The sequence below is a fragment of the Kogia breviceps genome, chromosome 18, assembly GCF_026419965.1.
Source record: "Kogia breviceps isolate mKogBre1 chromosome 18, mKogBre1 haplotype 1, whole genome shotgun sequence".
Lineage (NCBI taxonomy): Eukaryota > Metazoa > Chordata > Mammalia > Artiodactyla > Physeteridae > Kogia > Kogia breviceps.
In genome coordinates, this window is record NC_081327.1 from 44,162,919 (window position 1) to 44,179,981 (window position 17,063).

At 46.8% G+C, this 17,063-nt stretch overlaps 1 protein-coding gene across 2 annotated transcripts; it reads right to left on the reverse strand.

Annotated features, from left to right (window-relative positions):
• Positions 1-806: 806 nt before the first annotated feature.
• Positions 807-11,715, reverse strand: ATXN1L (ataxin 1 like). 2 transcript variants are annotated; one of them, XM_059043946.2, is made up of 3 exons: positions 11,595-11,715; positions 9,656-9,723; positions 807-8,437 (listed from the first exon to the last, which is right to left on the reverse strand). In XM_059043946.2, exon 3 carries the CDS (start codon positions 8,318-8,320, stop codon positions 6,254-6,256), a length of 2,067 nt encoding a protein of 688 aa, XP_058899929.1. In that variant the 5' UTR covers positions 8,321-8,437; positions 9,656-9,723; positions 11,595-11,715; the 3' UTR covers positions 807-6,253. The 2 variants fall into 2 exon arrangements, with proteins under 2 accessions (XP_058899929.1, XP_058899930.1); XM_059043947.2 differs by having other exon boundaries at positions 807-8,440; positions 11,595-11,702.
• Positions 11,716-17,063: the final 5,348 nt, after the last annotated feature.

A 17,063-nucleotide genomic window follows, 5' to 3' on the forward strand; every position in this document is an offset into this window, starting at 1 on the left:
TCATTTAATTTTACAACGAACTGTTAGTTAACGCAAACTCAGGAATTAGGTGCCTGGATTTAACATTCTGTACTGCTAATTAATAGCTGGGTAACTTTGGGTAAGTTCTTAAACCTCTTGGTTTCCCCACCCACAAAATGAAAATAATAGTACTAGCAACGAATGTTTGTTAATATATAATGCACCTAGGCTATTTTGTGGCATGTAGCAAGTGCTCAATAAATGTATGAGTAACTATCATGTATCTGAGTGCTTCACCTCTTGCTAGTGGCAAGCTAAGTTCTGGAGCTGACTTATTCCAGAAATTTCTGGCAGTATTCCTGAGAAAAGAATTGAAGAAAAGGCCAGCAGTGAGGGCATCTACAGGTCCTTGTGACTGATTGTGCTAGAACAGTATCTGAGTCTACAGGTAGATTTCTGGGTCCCTGAAATACACACAACAAAACACACAGACCATGCTTCAGGACTAGCTTGTGCAATCTTCCCCCAGCCCACCACATGAAGATGGGCACCATTTGCTCTCTATCACAAGCTCTGCCTCATAGGCCTTCTATCCCCCACCCCATGGCCACCATCTAAGGCTGGGATACGAAGAAGGCGCAAACACCAAAAGGAAAAGCTAGTAGTTTATATAGATAGATATATAGATATATAGATATTGATATATATTGTGTTTACATAGTTCACAAGTTAAATGCAGGTATCCATAAGAAGAGCATTAACAATAAAAATACAATCTGTGTGTAGCCAAGTACAGAGACTTAAAATGGTAAAACAGCAAAAAGGATCTCACAAAAGTACAAATATACAGTACAAATTGATTTATTTAAAACAGTTACAAAAAAGCACAACAAAATAGAGATTATCCTTAGAATTATTAATGCTTTGTTAAAGATCAGGTAGGATTAGAGGGTAAGAAATGGTATCGGGTGGGGGGAGCACCTGACTAGTTCTAAGGCTTTAGATACAATGCAGTTGATTACATATTAATTTAGCCATTACATACTGGGGATAGTAGTTGGGGGATCAGTAATTTATCTACAGGGAACTCCTACACAAATCAGATCCATCCATCAGACCTCCCCAGTGCCGTCCTTCTCTACTACTCCTGAGGACCCTAAAGCCACCTGGATGACAACATTTCCATCCTTTCTCCACCCCATTCCCTATCCATATATTCTTCCCTCCCCTAAGGTGCTGTGCAAGCTGAGAGCAGTCTGCTCTCTGCAGCTGGAACATATACTGTTTTGGCTACAGGGATCCTGTGTGTGACTAGGAAGGTTGTAGGGGACAGCCTTATTTTTAATACTTCAAGTTTGCCACGAGTGCTGTCAGTCTCTTCCCCGACACAAGCTTCTCTTGAATGCGAGTGTCACGCAAATGAGGGATGAACCCTGCCTTCAGCAACATCAGCAATGCACTAACCACTCACAGCTCACAACAATGTGCAGACTCCCTGTCTGGGGAGTGGGTGTACAACCACTGTGTCATCAGCTTGCTCACACTCGCGCTCTCTCTCTCACTCTCTGAAGAACCTCAGTCCCCATGACAGTCATAAAGACAGAAATAAATGCTTGAAAGTTTGACAATAGGTAAAGGCACACGGGCTGCCGCCACACACACTGTAGACAGGAACCCAGTTTGAGGCCATCTTCACTGCTGGGCATTTGCAGCAGAATGGCTTGGGGGATCACACAGACTTTGAATTTGCAGTCTACCAGGGGAGGAGCTAGGCTTAACAGGAGAACGAATAAAGAAACCTTAGTGTGAAAAGTGCATTTATTACTACTGTTCCTGCTGGGGAGGCTCAGCAGGGTAAACCGCACCACCTCTCCTCCTTCCGCCCCAGGCACTGTGCATAGTCCGCAGGTTAAGGAGAGAGTGCAGTCAACTCTAGCATCTCAAGGGCCAGTGTCATCCTAGGCCCAGACCAGGATTCTGGCCCAAAGATGGATCCTAGAGTTGAAAGAGCAACTGACAGCTGCAAGGACCCAGATGCTTATTTTATTATTGCATAATGTGGGAGGCCTTCCCTCTCCCAGGGAAGCTGGAGGGTGAAGGCTTCCCGGCAAAGGGCTAACAGGTTCCTGGTCAACATCCAACCTAACGCGGTTCAGCTCTTCAACTGTAGTGTACACTTTTTCCCATCTGGAAAGTATTGTAGCTTCAGTGTGGTTTAGTAAACTTAGCCCTAGGAGGCCAAGAAGTCTCCCTAAAACGTGGCCTCTGCTCTATTTGCTTTGCTTTTAAGACTGTGACTTAATCTCCCATGGCCAATTCAACCAATCTGGTTATCTTTACTCCAATGGACCCAAGCCCTTGCCCAGTGAACCCACATCCACCCTTTATCTCCAGTGTGATCACTCAACTCTTCAACATGCCTGCTTGTTGCAGGTTTAAATCATACCACCACCCTGTGCATCTTCTATGGCGCCCAGTGGTAAAAATAAAACTAAACCCCACCTGAGGGTCTATTTCAAACTTCAAACGCTCCCCCAACCCCAGAATCCATTTAACTGGAGCCAGATGAACCTCCCTGGGATGCTGACACAGGCCCTAATCTGGTTCCCCATCATTTAATTTTTAAAACAGGACACAAGATATCATAAAGGAAAGAAGTTAATACAAAGAAAACACCCACTTATAGGACCTGCTTGTCTCTCCCTCAAGAGAGTCAGATATTTGGAGCCAAAGGGCTCCCAACAAGCACTGAAGCCATATCCCTTTGGATTCACCAGCCCACCAGCAGCATTTCATACTATCCCTACTCAAGATGACTTTGTTATAAAGTAACCCTTGCACATGTAAGGATGGACAGGATGCCTGGATTTCACCTATGTGGCCAAAGACACAAACACACAGAGCTATAAAGGGCAGCAAGCAGGACAGTGAGTAGACAGCAGCAGTGGCAAAGCAGCACAGACCAAAGCCCTTGGTGTTATGACCAACCAGGACCAAGAGTGTAGAAGGGTCAGTCCAGATCTACTGGGGTCCCTCCCCCTTGGGTACGAGTGCTCAGCTCTGACCTCCCAGTCTCCCCTTCCCCCATGCCACTCCCCCTCCTCTGTGTACACTAATCTTGATAGGAATGATGATCCAAGACTTGGATGTATTACCGTCCTTCATCTGGTTTCCCTACTCCCAAACTGGTATAGGCATTTCTGTTTAATGCCGGAGTTAGCCATCTTCCTTTCTACCCCGAAGCTCTGGGACTGTCCTACTAATGACATTGGCCTTCTTTAACTGCCCACTCCCACAAAAGCTGACAGCTTTCCACCAAAATGCTGTCTCAAAACTGCTCTTAGGTCTCTTATAATAACACTTATGAAATCTTTAAAAGGAAGAATGGACACACCATAGGTTACTCTCATTCCTCATGCCTGGAAGAAAAGACTGAAACATAGGGAAAAGGTAAGGGGAATGCCTCAGCTCTGACCAAGATTTAGAGCACAGAGCTGCTTTCCCTGGGAGACCATACTTTACAAAAGACACCTCTGCAGCTCAACAAAATCAAGTATTAATATATTACATATGCATGGCACAGTATTAGAGGCAGTGCCGGTGTTGCTTCACCAGCAGGAGACAGAAGAGGAACAGCAGCAGAAAGTTCAGGGCCCAACTTGCCAAGGTGCACAAGATTTTCTCTTTCCAGGATTAAGGGGAAGTTACCAGGCTGGGAAGTGAGGGTTTCTTGTATTTAAACTACTTGGCCTGTATCTGGTTAGATATAGGTTTGCTCCCATAAGGAGGAAGCTCGGTTGGTACCCTTGGTGGATATTTCTTTAGTGTCCACTGTGTGCCTGTCGCTATATTCAGTTGATGAGCCTTCCTAATGAGGAAGGATGTTTCTGAGAAACCCGTGCATGAGAAACTAGGAATGAATTGCTCATGGAACAGCCAGAAACAAGGCCTTCTCCGAGGGCCGTCCTCTGAGAGGATTCCTCGAGACTCAGCCCCACAGGCCCCCAACTGTGGGAAACAAGCCAGAGAAAGCAGCATTCAGAGAGAATGGGGACAGAGAAGGGAAAAGACATGATCCCAAATGTGTACAAGGTTGAGTGTTCACCAGACATGGTTGGTATTTGGTTCTGAGGTGAACTGGAGACTTACATACTTGTGGTCAGGTCAGCAGCTTCCTCTGGACGGGCCTCCAAAAGCTGACTGACCAGGTAACTGCTCTCAAGGAATGAAACAGTGGAGTGTAGGGCTTGCAGCAAACAAGCCAGTCTCAGTCACTTTGTTACCCGAGGAGAACAACCTTTAGCACCTGAACACTAAGAAGGACTCCATTCTCAGAACTCCCCCTCCCCCCAGGAGGTAGGTAAGATTATTTATCCCCATTTGGCAGCTGGGGAGGAAGTGAAAGACCGAGAGGTCACAGACTTGCCTAAAGTCTTTGACAGAGCAGAGATCAGACCTCAGAGGTTTGGGACCCCTGACAACAGGCTGGGCCTTGGCCAGTCCATCTTGAAAGGAAATGCCAGGGTCATACCCCAGGAGAAGCCTCATAAGAGAGCTGAGTGGACAATACCCTGAGTTGTTCAAGAGTCTAAAGACCCCAAAAAAACAAACAAAAAACCCACCCACCCACCTGAAAGCTGATGGGGAAAGCCTAATTCTCAACACCCACTGGAATCCCACAGTCCGAGGTGATGCTGAAAGTCGTGAAAAAAGGTGGGCTTAAGACACAGGGGGCAAATGCAACTAAGATTGAAAATACTCTTTGCAGAGGAATACTCCACCATGAAATGGAATCTAGGAGACTTTTCAGGTATTGAAACATTATCAAGACTATTCCAGGGAATTCCCTGGTGGTCCAGTGGTTAGGACTCTGCACTTTCACTGCTGAGGGCCCAGGTTCAGTCCCTGGTCAGGGAACTAAGATCCCACATGCCACATGGTGTGGCCAAAATTTTAAAAAAAAGAGTATCCCCAAACCTTGGAGCTGGTTATGGGAGGAGACAGCCTGGAGAAGCCTGAATGCTGGGAGAAGGAGTGGAGTAAGATGGGAGGGACTCTGTAAAAACGCAAGGATGGGCACTGCCCAGCCAGCTGTACTGGTCCCAACCCGGGGCATAGTTCCATTCCTTTCTCCACCAACTGGTTCAGCTGCAGAAGAGGAGAGGACATGATTCTGAGTTTTTAAAAATAGAGAATAGAACTGAAAGGGAAACCAGAGAGACCCCTACACACCAAAAACTAGAGGTCTTGGTCAGAGTGGACAAAACCAGTTTTGCAGAGGGGAAAGGCAGTGCAGCTACAAATAGGCCCAGGTCAAGACACCATGCAGACAGGTTAGGTCAGCGGAAGGGGGGGGGCAGTGCAGGCACTTAGGCACAACAAAGACAGACAGAGGACCGGGTGTAGGGGCCGAGGGAAAAGGGTCCACTGGTTCTTTCAAGTCACCATTACCAACTAGAGATTCAGTACAATTTCAAAGTGGGTCTGGCATGCTGAGTAGGAGGAGCCTTGTTAGGTCAGCTACCTTTCCAGAAGCCCTGCCTAGAGCCCGGTCAGTCTGGCCATCGCGTCTTTCTCCCAAAGTCCCGTGACTGGGTCCCCGCCAAGGCAGTACTTCACTCTGAACCCTGGAGCGGCTTCTCTCTCCTAATGCTAGAAGCCTTGTGGGAGGAATGATGGGGAGAGATGGGAAAGGCCTGAAGCAGAGGATCAAGCAGAGTCCCCTGCACACCCAGCCTTAGACATCTGTTAACAAAACTACCCTTTAAAGTGCACAGCTCTCAAAAGAAGAGTTCTGGGTGGGAACCCTCTTATTTCCAAGCATGGGGCCTCCTGCCCTCCCATCACAAAAAGGAAAGGAAAAAAAAAAAACTTCAGATAGCTGAACTGCTACTATAAGCTGTGGATCATCATTTTTGGCTCTTTCTTTGCTCCCTCCCTCTGCACCTGCTCCCAAAGCCTGACCCTCTCCTTGCAGGAGCTAGGGACGAGGAGGAAAGAACAGGGAGGCCCTGATATTTGGAATGTTTCTTATCCTGCGTGCACCCCCTTCCTTCCTTCCTTGGCCCAGGCCTGCTGCTCCCCATCACAGCACCCTCTGGGGCTGTTCTGAAAAGATGCCATGGGGTAATGGGCAACAGACCCTGCCTTGGGAGGCTGCCTTCACGCCTCCTCTTCCCCACTAACCTCACTGCCAAGAGAGCCATCCCCTGCTCGGCATGTGCAAATCCTCTGCTTGCTCACGGTGAGGCCCAGCTCTGGGGTAGCATCCCAGTCCGGGTCTGGGAGAGGTTCATTTTCCTGCATTGGAACGCCCTTCAATGGACAGCTTTACCTCCTGTGGAATGAAAGAGGGACGGAGCAGCGCAGCCCGTGCCTCCTCCCCTTGCATGCCGTATCTTTGGAAGCTCGGGGCTGGCCAGCAGGCCTGAGCACCAGGCTCTGGCTGCAAGGGCTCTACCATTCGGGAGCCCTCGCCTAACGGCTGGCTTTTCCCATCACTGTCACATTGCTCTCGGGGTCCCAAGACTGTCCTCTCAGGCCTTTCTCGGGGAGGAGCCAGCTGGCCTGGGGGAGCACAGCTGGACTGAGAAACTGAGTGACTGTTCAAGCTCTGTAAACTGATAGAGATGCAGACATCTCCCACCTGTAGCCGATGGCAGGGCAGAGAGAAGAGCTGTGCAGTCCGCCCGGGGCTGCAGGAGGACCAACCCTGGCCATATACAAAGAAGGGGTGCTCGGGGGGCACCTCGATGCTCACTTTGCTCTGCTGCTCACCCACCACGAAATGCAGCATGACAAATCCAGGCCACTGGCTCTCCTGAATGTCCACGACTGTGCTAGAGTCAATCTTCAGCCCCCCGCTCACTTCGGCACTGCGCACAAAATCCTGGGTCTGGAGGTCCTCCACCCGCTTCAGCTCCCCTGTAGCCAGCTGGATGATGGCGCCTTTCATGAAATGGGAGGGCAAGTGGGAAGAGGTAAAGGGGGGTGGCGTTGACTCCTTGTCTGGGAAGGCGGCTCTGGCCTGCATGTCCAAACTTGACGCCACCAGGATCTCCGAGCCCATGGGTAGCAGGCCTGGGTCAGTTCCAGTGGGCACCAGGTTGCCATTGGCTACAACCATTGCTTTGGGTAAAGGTCTATGTTTCAGGGGCTCCTGATGGGATTGAGGGTAGAACCCTCGAGCCTGATTTTTCTCGGCCATCTCTGCTGCGTTCCTGGCTGACCCTCGCCCCTCACCCTGATGGTCAGGGTTATGATGGGACAGGTTGAGGGGGCTGGGCTCACCCTTCCTCTGAGCTGCCACCACACGGTAGTCCTGAGAAGCTAAAGCACCAACCACCCGCTGGACCTCGAGGTCGGTGTCTGGGGTCCCTCGGTGTGCTGGCACTGCCACCTCTACCCGCGCAGTCTGAGAACCTGAAAACAACTGTCCATCCACCACACATTCTACCACTGGCACCAGTCCCTGGCCCTCACCCTTGCTGTTGGGGGAGTCGAGGGCTTCGCTTTCCCGTCTCACTAAATTTCGCTCTCGTTGTCTCTGTCCATTGGCAGCGGCTGCTTCCAGAGCAGACTGGCCCTCCTGAGGGGTAAGAACTGGGCTGGCACCTGCTGGAGGGGTTTCATGCATGGTGTACCCAGCAGGTAGCCTGGACATCTGATAATAAATGGGCATCCGGCCTGGAGCGAGGTCCAGTGGCTGAGTACTCGAGTGATGTGGCAACTGCCCAGGTGGGGAGGTGGCAGAGGGGGCTTTGTTGAATGAACGGGCCGGGGATGAAGCCTGGGGGGGAGGAGTGGCTCCTTCGGCCAGGAGTGAGGCATACGGCACAAAGTGTGGAAGGTGAGAGGTGGTGAGGTTGGCAGAAGGAGAAAGGAGGGGACTCGGTAGGAAATTAGGTGGCACAGCATAGGGAAGGCTATAAGGAGACCCGATAAACTGCAGAGAGGTGGATGGGAGCTGGGCATAGTGGATTGGGGGATAGTGGATTCCTGGATGTTGAATCAGTGAAGACGCTACATTAAATGTGGGGGGCAAGGGGCTCATGTTCACCACAGACGGGAGGCCAGTTGGGGAGAAGGTGGCAGGTGGCACAGCCACCTTATACAGCATGCCATACTGGTCCACCGTCAGACCAGTGATGGCCTCAGCTCCATCACCCCCCAGGCTGACTCTGGCTCCTGCCTGGCTCTGCCCGGCCACCACCACCCCTCGGGACCATTCAGAGGCATCACTGGAGGGTGTGTGGTTAGTTGAGCAGCTGGTAGTTCTCCCCATATCCTCGCTGGTCACGGGGAGGTCTCGTTTCTTTGGTGGAAGGCATTCCTGACTCCTCTCATGAACAGGTTTCATATTGCTTTGTGGTGTTCCTGGAGCCTGGAAGGGGTCGGCTTGCTCCTTGGGGCATCAGAAGGGGCTTCTTTGTGGCTCCCCTGCACCCCTCTCTGCTGCTGGCTGGGGCGCCCACATCTGCTAGGGAACAAATCAGAGGCAAAGAAAAGTAACCTAGGGGTAAACCAAGTCAAAGGAAAGAGCAGGAACTGTGTCCACGGAGGAAGATGTAACAAAGGGGACTGCTGGAAAAAAAGAGGAATGAGAAAGGAGCAGACAAGAATGCTACCCTTCTCGCTGATCCAGCCTAGGACATGAAAGAAACAATCGCGGAAACCACAAAGAGCTACAAGGACAAGCATTCAACAATGCATAAATAACCTGTGGGCTCCACAACCCCAGGGAAACCAACAGCTTCACAATTAGCTGTTTCTCTGATGGGGACCTTGACTATTCTAAGCCTTTTCCCTTAAGGGGGATTTGCACACATGGCCTTTGCTGCTGGCTCCTTTTCCTAAGTTTCTCCTTTTGCCACCAAACACTACTGTGCTATCTTCTTTCCTGAACATATGACCTCATCCTTGCTTCCTTTCCCAAGCCTAATTTGGATTATTATCTCACCTATCCCCACCCCCCCACCCCAGGCCTGCCTAAACGCTCATCCTCCTTTGCCTCACATCACCACTACCCCAAGGACCCAGGGGTCAGTCAATAGGTCCTGAGGTCTGCACGTCTTTTTTTTTTTTTTAAACGTTGTTCCCTAAACATGTTATGAAAGCATCTTCTTCACCCCATGAAATACTACATTTAAACGTGGGCCCTATGGGGAGGGTGATTGTACTGGTGTTTTCTACAGTTTATTTATTTCTCCTCTCCAAAGGGCAACAACACAACTCTTCTGACCTCACGTAGACTTGTGTTCCCTAGTTTGGCAAGACTTCTTTCCTTCCCACTAACCACCTTCCATGTGTCTTCTCCGTCCATTCCCATTCTCTTTTCTTTTGCCAATGGCTCCTTTTCCATTGTATGTCTGCTCTAGTCACCACTTCTTAAAATTCTGGCTCTATTCCTCCAAACATGCCTGTTTATTGCTATCTCAGGTCTATATGATTCATAAGAAAGTTCTCTCTCCCCTTTCTCTATCATCTTTCACACATGCTTTTGTCCATTTTCATTAAGTATCTTTTTGGTCTGAACATTTCAGCACATACGAAATTTGTCACCTATTTCTTCCTATCAGGCTTCAGTTCTTTGGATCTGAAATAAGATTTCTATGATATTACACTCTGTTCTGTTTTTCCACTGCTGAATTCCAAATGTTTTTCCACAACAAGGTATCCAAAGCGCCTGTATTACCTGAGCTTCCAGTGGTGCTTCTGAGCAGTTGTAATAAGAAGCAGTGTCCTCCCCACTGGCTTGGGAGCCTAGGAGACAGAAATAGGAATAGAGTAAGCAGGAACCTAGCCTCTGATCCTCCCCAGGATCATCAAGAAAGGTAATTCCAAAACCACAAAAACATTAAAGTCCAGGAGTCCCTGCCTCCTACTCTTCTCCAGAGGTAACAACACATTAAATTCTAATTTGTAGGACGACATCGCTGGAAAAAATTTCCATGTGACAAACTTCATTGTTTTCCTTAACATCATATTCTTCATTCTCTACCTGTACCTATTCCCCAAAGGTTAAATTTACTTCCAATCCCAATTTCAGGTAAATGTACAAATAAAAGTGGAAGACTCAACACTGTCCCCATGTGAACAAAGGGAAGCAGGAAAAATCAGCCTCACGGATTTCACTTTTATTCAGGGCTGATGAAAACACAGATGTGGAGGTTATTTAAATGAGATAAGAGGCCCTAGAGGAAAAAGAACAATTATTTATGTTTCTGGGGCAGAAAAAGAGGTCAAGGGGGAGTCACTCAAAGGGAAGCCTTATTAGCAGATTTCCAGGGTAAAAAAAACAGGCTCCTGTGTGTGTGTGTGTGTGTGTGTGTGTGTGTGTGTGTATGTAAAATTTTCTAAGTGACAACTTTGTACCACGTGCTGAATCAGGTGTGACAGAAACTGAAAACATTCCCTTTGTCCTCATGTAGCCTACCAGTGGGAAACAAAACTCATGCTAAACTGTCAATATCTGAATCTACACATGCCAGAAACATTAAGCACTGAAGAACAAAGCCTTAATCTCTAAAAACAGAGAAAGTACTACTGACCAGTACTCAGAGAAACTACTACCCACTGTGCTGTCCAAGTCCTAAAGAACACTGCAAGCCTCAAACCAAACTGAAGACACTTCTCTCTTAAGATCAGCAAGGTGCAGATGTACAAAAAGAAAAAAGTGACAAGATAGGAAAACAAGGTGGAAAGAAAATTCTTGGTTCCATAAACAAAAATTTACACAGTGGGCACATGTCTTGCATCCCTTCTTTGCCAGCAGTTCCAGTGTCATTAAAGCAGTTAGATTTCTCTCATTCCCAACAGAAAATGGGGTCACAACTTCAATTTCAGAATGATACTTGCTTCTCACAACTAAAGCATTAAAGAAAACCTGCCTCTAGGTCACAGGGGGGTTAGCCAAACACAGGCTAATAAAAGGACTGAAAGAGGCAAAAGGTCTGCAGGAATAACAAAGAGCCAAACCTGTGCACTAAGTTCCCACAACGCAAAACACATTTCGGAATCTGAAACTTCGGCCTCTGAAGAGGCTCAATGAGGATTTCTCCAGAGGAAGACGCAGCTTGTGACCCCAACCGAGCTAACGGGAAAGGAGGGCCATTCCGGAGAGCTGCCAGCGCTGGCAGCACAGCCCGGAATCAAGAGGGTGAACCCACCCTCAGACTCGAATTCGCTGAGGGCGAGAGGTGCGCCCGCCAGAAAGACAGGAGCTTAGAAGAGACAGGGGTTATAGCTTCCCTTGATCCCGCAATCCTTGCCCCAAAAGGGGTAGAGCCCGAAATTGGAAACTCTGCATTTAGAGAGTGGGGGGTCGACCTTTCAAGCAGAGGGATAAGGGCGAGGCCCCGCAGGCGCTGCTTCCTTGTTTGGGGGCCCCTTCCCGCCCCGAGGACTCGGACACCCCGGCCCGCCAGGACACAGTCGCGGGGGAGCAGGAACCTGAGGCCTCTCTCTGGGCCGGGCCGGTGAGAAGCGATCGGGGGTCTAGGCGCGGCCTCTTTCGCTCCCTCGGTCCGCGGGGCAACGGGCTCTGGGGGGCCACTTCCTCCAGAGCTCCGAGTCCAGGCCTGCTTGGCCCCAGTGAGGCCGACTCGGCGTCCTCCACTCCCGGCGACACTCACCGGCCCATCTCACGGCGCTCCCCGGGCTCCTCCCGCTGGTCCCGGAGCCGCCGCAACGGCGGCCGCCGCCATCCCCGGCCCCGGAGCCGCCCCACACCCAACGCCCCCCCAGACGGGCGCCCGAAGATGGCGTCAAGCGCGTACCGCCCCCCGGCGCGGGGAGATTGCGTCACGGCCCCGGGCCGGAGAGCGACGCCCAGGAGTACCCGGGAGAGTACTGTGCAGGCTGTCCAACCGGGCGTCCCCAGCGCCCCCCTCTGGTGGGAAAACGAACTCCTCTCCCTGGGGCCGGGTCACGTAAATAGGACTGGGCCCAGCCCCCTCACCCTGACCCCACAAGGACCCTGATATCTGTCTACTCCAGTAAATTCTGGGGGTTCCCAAACACAGCCCTGAGGCGTGGCCATCATTTCCTGGACTTCGGGACCTGACTTTGTGAAGACTTCTTTGGGAACCTCGGAGAGCTCCGAGGCGACCCCGGCCCAGGAGGGTAATGAGATCCCCCTAGAGACCCAGGATGGAGATGGAGCTCGTTAAGAGTTGAGAAATTGCTCTGAGGGGGATGAGAATGGGCCGGAACCAGGATCTAGGGGAAAGTGAAGCTAGTGTCTTGAAAGTCTGTGAGGAATGAGAGAATGGGGGTTAGTACAGTGGGAAGCAGCTTAATTTAGAGGGAAGAGGGCTTGACTACTTGATGAACTATGAGGTCACCATTCATTGCCAATAAACTAGTTGACTTTATAGTAATATGAACATCTGATTAACTTAAATGAAAAAAGGGAATTCCCTGGTGATCCAGTGGTTAGGACCCGGCGCTTTCATTGCTGGTGCCAGGTTCAATCCCTGATCCCCTAGGGAACTAAAATTCCACATCCTTGCAAGTCCCACAGCTCAGCCAAAATAGAAGAAAAAAAAAAAACTAAGTGGAAAAAAAATGAACACCAATTGAATTTATGCTTTGATTACAACTATGTAAAAAAGTAGTTCTGCATACAGACAAAAACTGAACTGAGAAAAAAGTAACTTTAACTATTGGAGAGATTGGATTCTGAGCAGATTTTGCCCTTTTCAGTTTCTGCAAACTTTGTTCAATAAATAATCATTGGTTTTTGTTTGATTTTGAAAGTACTACTGGCTGGGCTCTAGCTATCCAGCCTTTGGAAAATCGTTTTACTACTTTATACTTGGGTTTCCACTTCTGTGAAATGAGGAACTTGAACTGAATGAAGGGGTGGGGGTGAAATGTAGATAGGAGAGCTCTCAAAACATTTTAAGTGAAAAAATAAGCAGATATATACAGTGTGAGATCACGTATTTGTTGTTAAAAGACATGTAATGTTACAGTTGCATATATTTATGTATTTGTACGGAAAAGGAGTGGAAGGATATGTAACAACTAGCTAACATTTGTTATCTTGGGAGAGGAAAGTGGAATTGGGTGGTGGCCAAGAGGAACAAAAGGGACTTATGTTACTGTTTGGATTTTTTTAATGAGAATATTACCTTAGAAATACTAAAATGAGTAAGTTAAAATACAAATACAGTATATGATCTCTAAGATTCTTTCTAGAGAACCCTTAGACCTCAACTTTGATATTTTCTCACTTGGTTGGGAATAGAGAATTATCAAAATTATTGAACACCACACACACAGACACACACACCTTGCACCAGTGGGTAAAATATAGTGACACTACTGATTTGTAGCCATCTAAATCAAAAGAGAACTTTGCTTTGTGAATATTAATATTATTCATAACAGTTGTCTTCTCAGTTTGGCCAAGAAGGAAGTCCTGTGGTCACTCAGTGGCCCCATTTTAGTACTAACTGGCAGAATGGTTTCTAGTTCATTGCTTAGCTCACTAAACCGGCATTAAAACTGCCAAGATAGAGACCATCCAATGTGCACCAATCTGCACCCATGTGCAGAGCACATTGGTTATCAAGGATAACCAATTTCTCCCAGATCAAGATATGCCCTCAGAGAGCTGGTTTTCAGGCAAAGTTGAAAGAGCAGACACTGGTAGATGCAAACAAAAAGTTTTTTGGTTACCAGACATTAACAGAATGACTTGGTGCATAGGTGTGTCTAATTTTTTTTTAAAAAAGGATATTCTGATTGGTGAAGCACTGGTGATTACCTGGTTTGGTGCTGCAGTCCCAAAAGCGTGGGTCATATCTTCTGTATCCTCTTCTAGAACTCTTTACTCCAAGCAATCCGCATTTCTTCAGTTGTACATATTGATGGTAGGAAGCCCCATAGTGACAATTTGACAGGAATGTTAGTGATAAGTAAACTAATACAGTTTTAAATTTAAGATACTTAAATAACCAAAAGTTACCTCACTTCTCTAAAAATCTGTATTATTCTCTGGAATCTGGACAATTCCCTATTAAAGTTTTTTATATTAAGTCAACCTAGGGTTTTAAAAACTGTAACTGGCTCAATAAATAGTCGTTGAATGAATCACAAAGATATCCCCAAATGGGAGACTTCCCTTGCTAATTCTTTTACTCTCATTTCCTCATTTCTATTCTCATCTATTTTGCCTATTGGCTGTTTTCAGTCTCATCTGAAAATCCTTCATTTTCTTTCACAACTTTTTTTTCTTAAATTTCCACAGAATTTTAAGAACTGATGAAGTGAAAAGAGATTTTTTTAAAGGTATTTGGGACATTTGGGGACTGAAAAATTAAACTTTAGTCTGCTTTGTACACCTCTTCCTTTTCCCTGGATTCCTATTAAATTTCTTTGATGTGTGTAGGTTGAATATGTATGATGAGAGAGCTTGAGCTACTCTGCTGGACAGAAAATAACAAGGACAAAACCCTGCCATGCTAGTTACTCTGCCAAAAGCAAGCAGGAGTTTCAAACCAGCTCTATGTTTGCTTAGTTCCTAGTTGGTGATTTTTCTAGACATGTAGTACAGGCAGGGTAAGCTCAGACAACTATCCCAACTTTTTTTGACATTAAGGGATCAAACCAGAGAGAAGTGCTGTTAACTTGGGAAACCATGTGTGTCATAAGAGGAGTAGGTGGCTTTTTTCATACTGTCATGTCTTCCTGCTTGTATGCTTTAGCATGCCAAGGTGTCATTTTAGGAAAGGAACTTTTATCTTTATATTATTATTTTTTTAATTTTATTATTATTTATTTATTTATTTTTGGCTGCGTTGGGTCTTTGCTGCTGTGCATGGGCTTTCTCTAGTTGCAGTGAGCAGGGGCTACTCTTTGTTGTGGTGCGTGGGCTTCTCATTGTGGTGGCTCCTCTTGTTGCAGAGCACAGGCTCTAGGTGCACAGGCTTCAGTACTTGTGGCTCACGGGCTCTAGGCACCAGGGCTTCAGGAGTTGTGGCGCACAGGCTTATCTGCTCCGCGGCATGTGTGATCTTCCTGGACCAGGCCTCGAACCTGTGTCCCCTGCACTGGCAGGCGGATTCTTAACCACTGCGCCACCAGGGAAGCCCCTGGAACTTTTATCTTTAGATCCAATGGCAGAAACAACAACTAATCTCAAGCATACACTGAACTTATAGAAATCCTTAGCAGATTTAGCTTTCCCTAGAAACGTGTTAGTTCCTGGTATTAAACTATTTTTCAGAAGTTTTCTAGCTGGCCAAATGTAAGAATGTGCAATTTTCAAGCTTCTGTTTTACCTACTTCTCTGTGTTTTCATTTGCATATGCTTTTAACGTTATGCAACCTCTCCAGATTCCAATGGGGATTTCCCTTTCAAATTCATATATATTTTATTTAGAAGGAAGTTTTATAATTTCTCCGTAAGTGACTATTAAGTTCGTTGGGGAGGGGAATCTCCCTCTGTTGTCTACTTCCTCAGACACTTGCCAAAGACTTTCATTTTTGTCAGAAACTTCCTGCAGAACTCTCAAAAGTTGCAGTAAAAACACTGACAATTGGAATAAGCTGAAGGAGATCTAACCCTTATTTGAATCACAAGAGTTGTATCTGGGGAACTGGTCCACAGAGAAACAAGTGCATTAAGGCCAGGACTAAGCAGCCAGGAATTCCTTACACGGGATTTGTTGAATAAATAACGTGGATGTGGAAAAATTAGAGCCTCCGATAACTCTCTCTTTGGCTGGGGAACTCAGCAAGGTGATTTGCGAGCTGCTGTGCCTTGTGGTGAAATCATTTCAGCTCTTCCTTCAAAGCTGATCCCCTTTGCGTCAACCTGCAATGGGTTGTCAGTCGCTTAAAATTCCTGGAAAAAAAAGATAAATGAGTAAATTCTCCAGGCAGCATAGCAAGCTGCCTCTCAGATTCCTGTGCAGTCCTCTGTGCCACCACCTCCCAGCCCCATGACATAGCTCCTAAGACCTTACTTAGCAACTCTGGAATTTAAAGGAGTGTTTCTGAATTGTGGGAATGATTATTATAATGATCAAATCATTTAAAAGTTTCCAAACACAGTGCTGTATCTTGACATTCTGTATCTCGACAGTTCTGTGTCAATACCAATATCTTGGTTTTGCAAGATATTAATTACTACCAGGGAAAACTGGGTAAAGGGTACCCTGGGTTGTTCTGTATTACTTCTTACAAACTGCATGTGAATCTACAATTATCTCAAAATAAAATGTTTAATTTAAAAAGAGGTTTCTAGGGAATTCCCTGGCGGTCCAATGGTTAGGACTCTGTGCTTCCATTGCAGGGGGCACGGGTTCTATCCCTGCTCAGGGAACTAAGATCCCGAGTGCTGCCTGGTGTGGACAAAAAAAAAAAAAAAAAAGAAAGAAAGAAAAAGTTTTCAAAGGTTTAAAATGTAGCATTATGTCCAAATTACTGGACTTCTCTCCACCAAAGCATAGAACTTTATCTAGCCAAGCCTTTTTAGATGTGCAGTAGCTATTAAGTTTGAGCTCCCGGGCAAATTTTTCTGAAAGAGCTTCCTTAGCTTTTTTCAAACACACACACAAACTGCTATTTCTTCTATCACATGACAGCTCAAGTAGTGTTATACCCATGAGCAGGAGTAGTAGCTGATAACTGTTGTCTTCTTTCTGTAAGTCCAACTTATTTTAGGTTGCCTTTTTCTCTTTCCTTATTCCAATGCATCACATGTGCGATGGACCCCTCAATAAACTGAGAAACATGATCTCTGATTATGAGGAGGGTTCAGGTGAAATAAGTATTGCATTTAAACACAGTTTTCCTAGTGCTCTGTAAATAGCACTATTTATTATTGAATTACTATAGCCTATTAGATTATAGTAGTAGAGAGGCAGATGTTACCCAAACTTCCAAACTGATTTTTGGGCATTCTTTAGCCAAATCTTGCAGAGAGTGTTTGTGCATTACTTAGATAACAGGAGCCTAAGGAAAGTACACAAAGCAAATGAAATTTAGGGAAAACCAGTGGTACCCATTATGGTTACCATGAACAAAGAGGATGACATTGATGGTGTACATAGAACTTGTGAATTTTAAACTGCATGCCCATGTGTTCT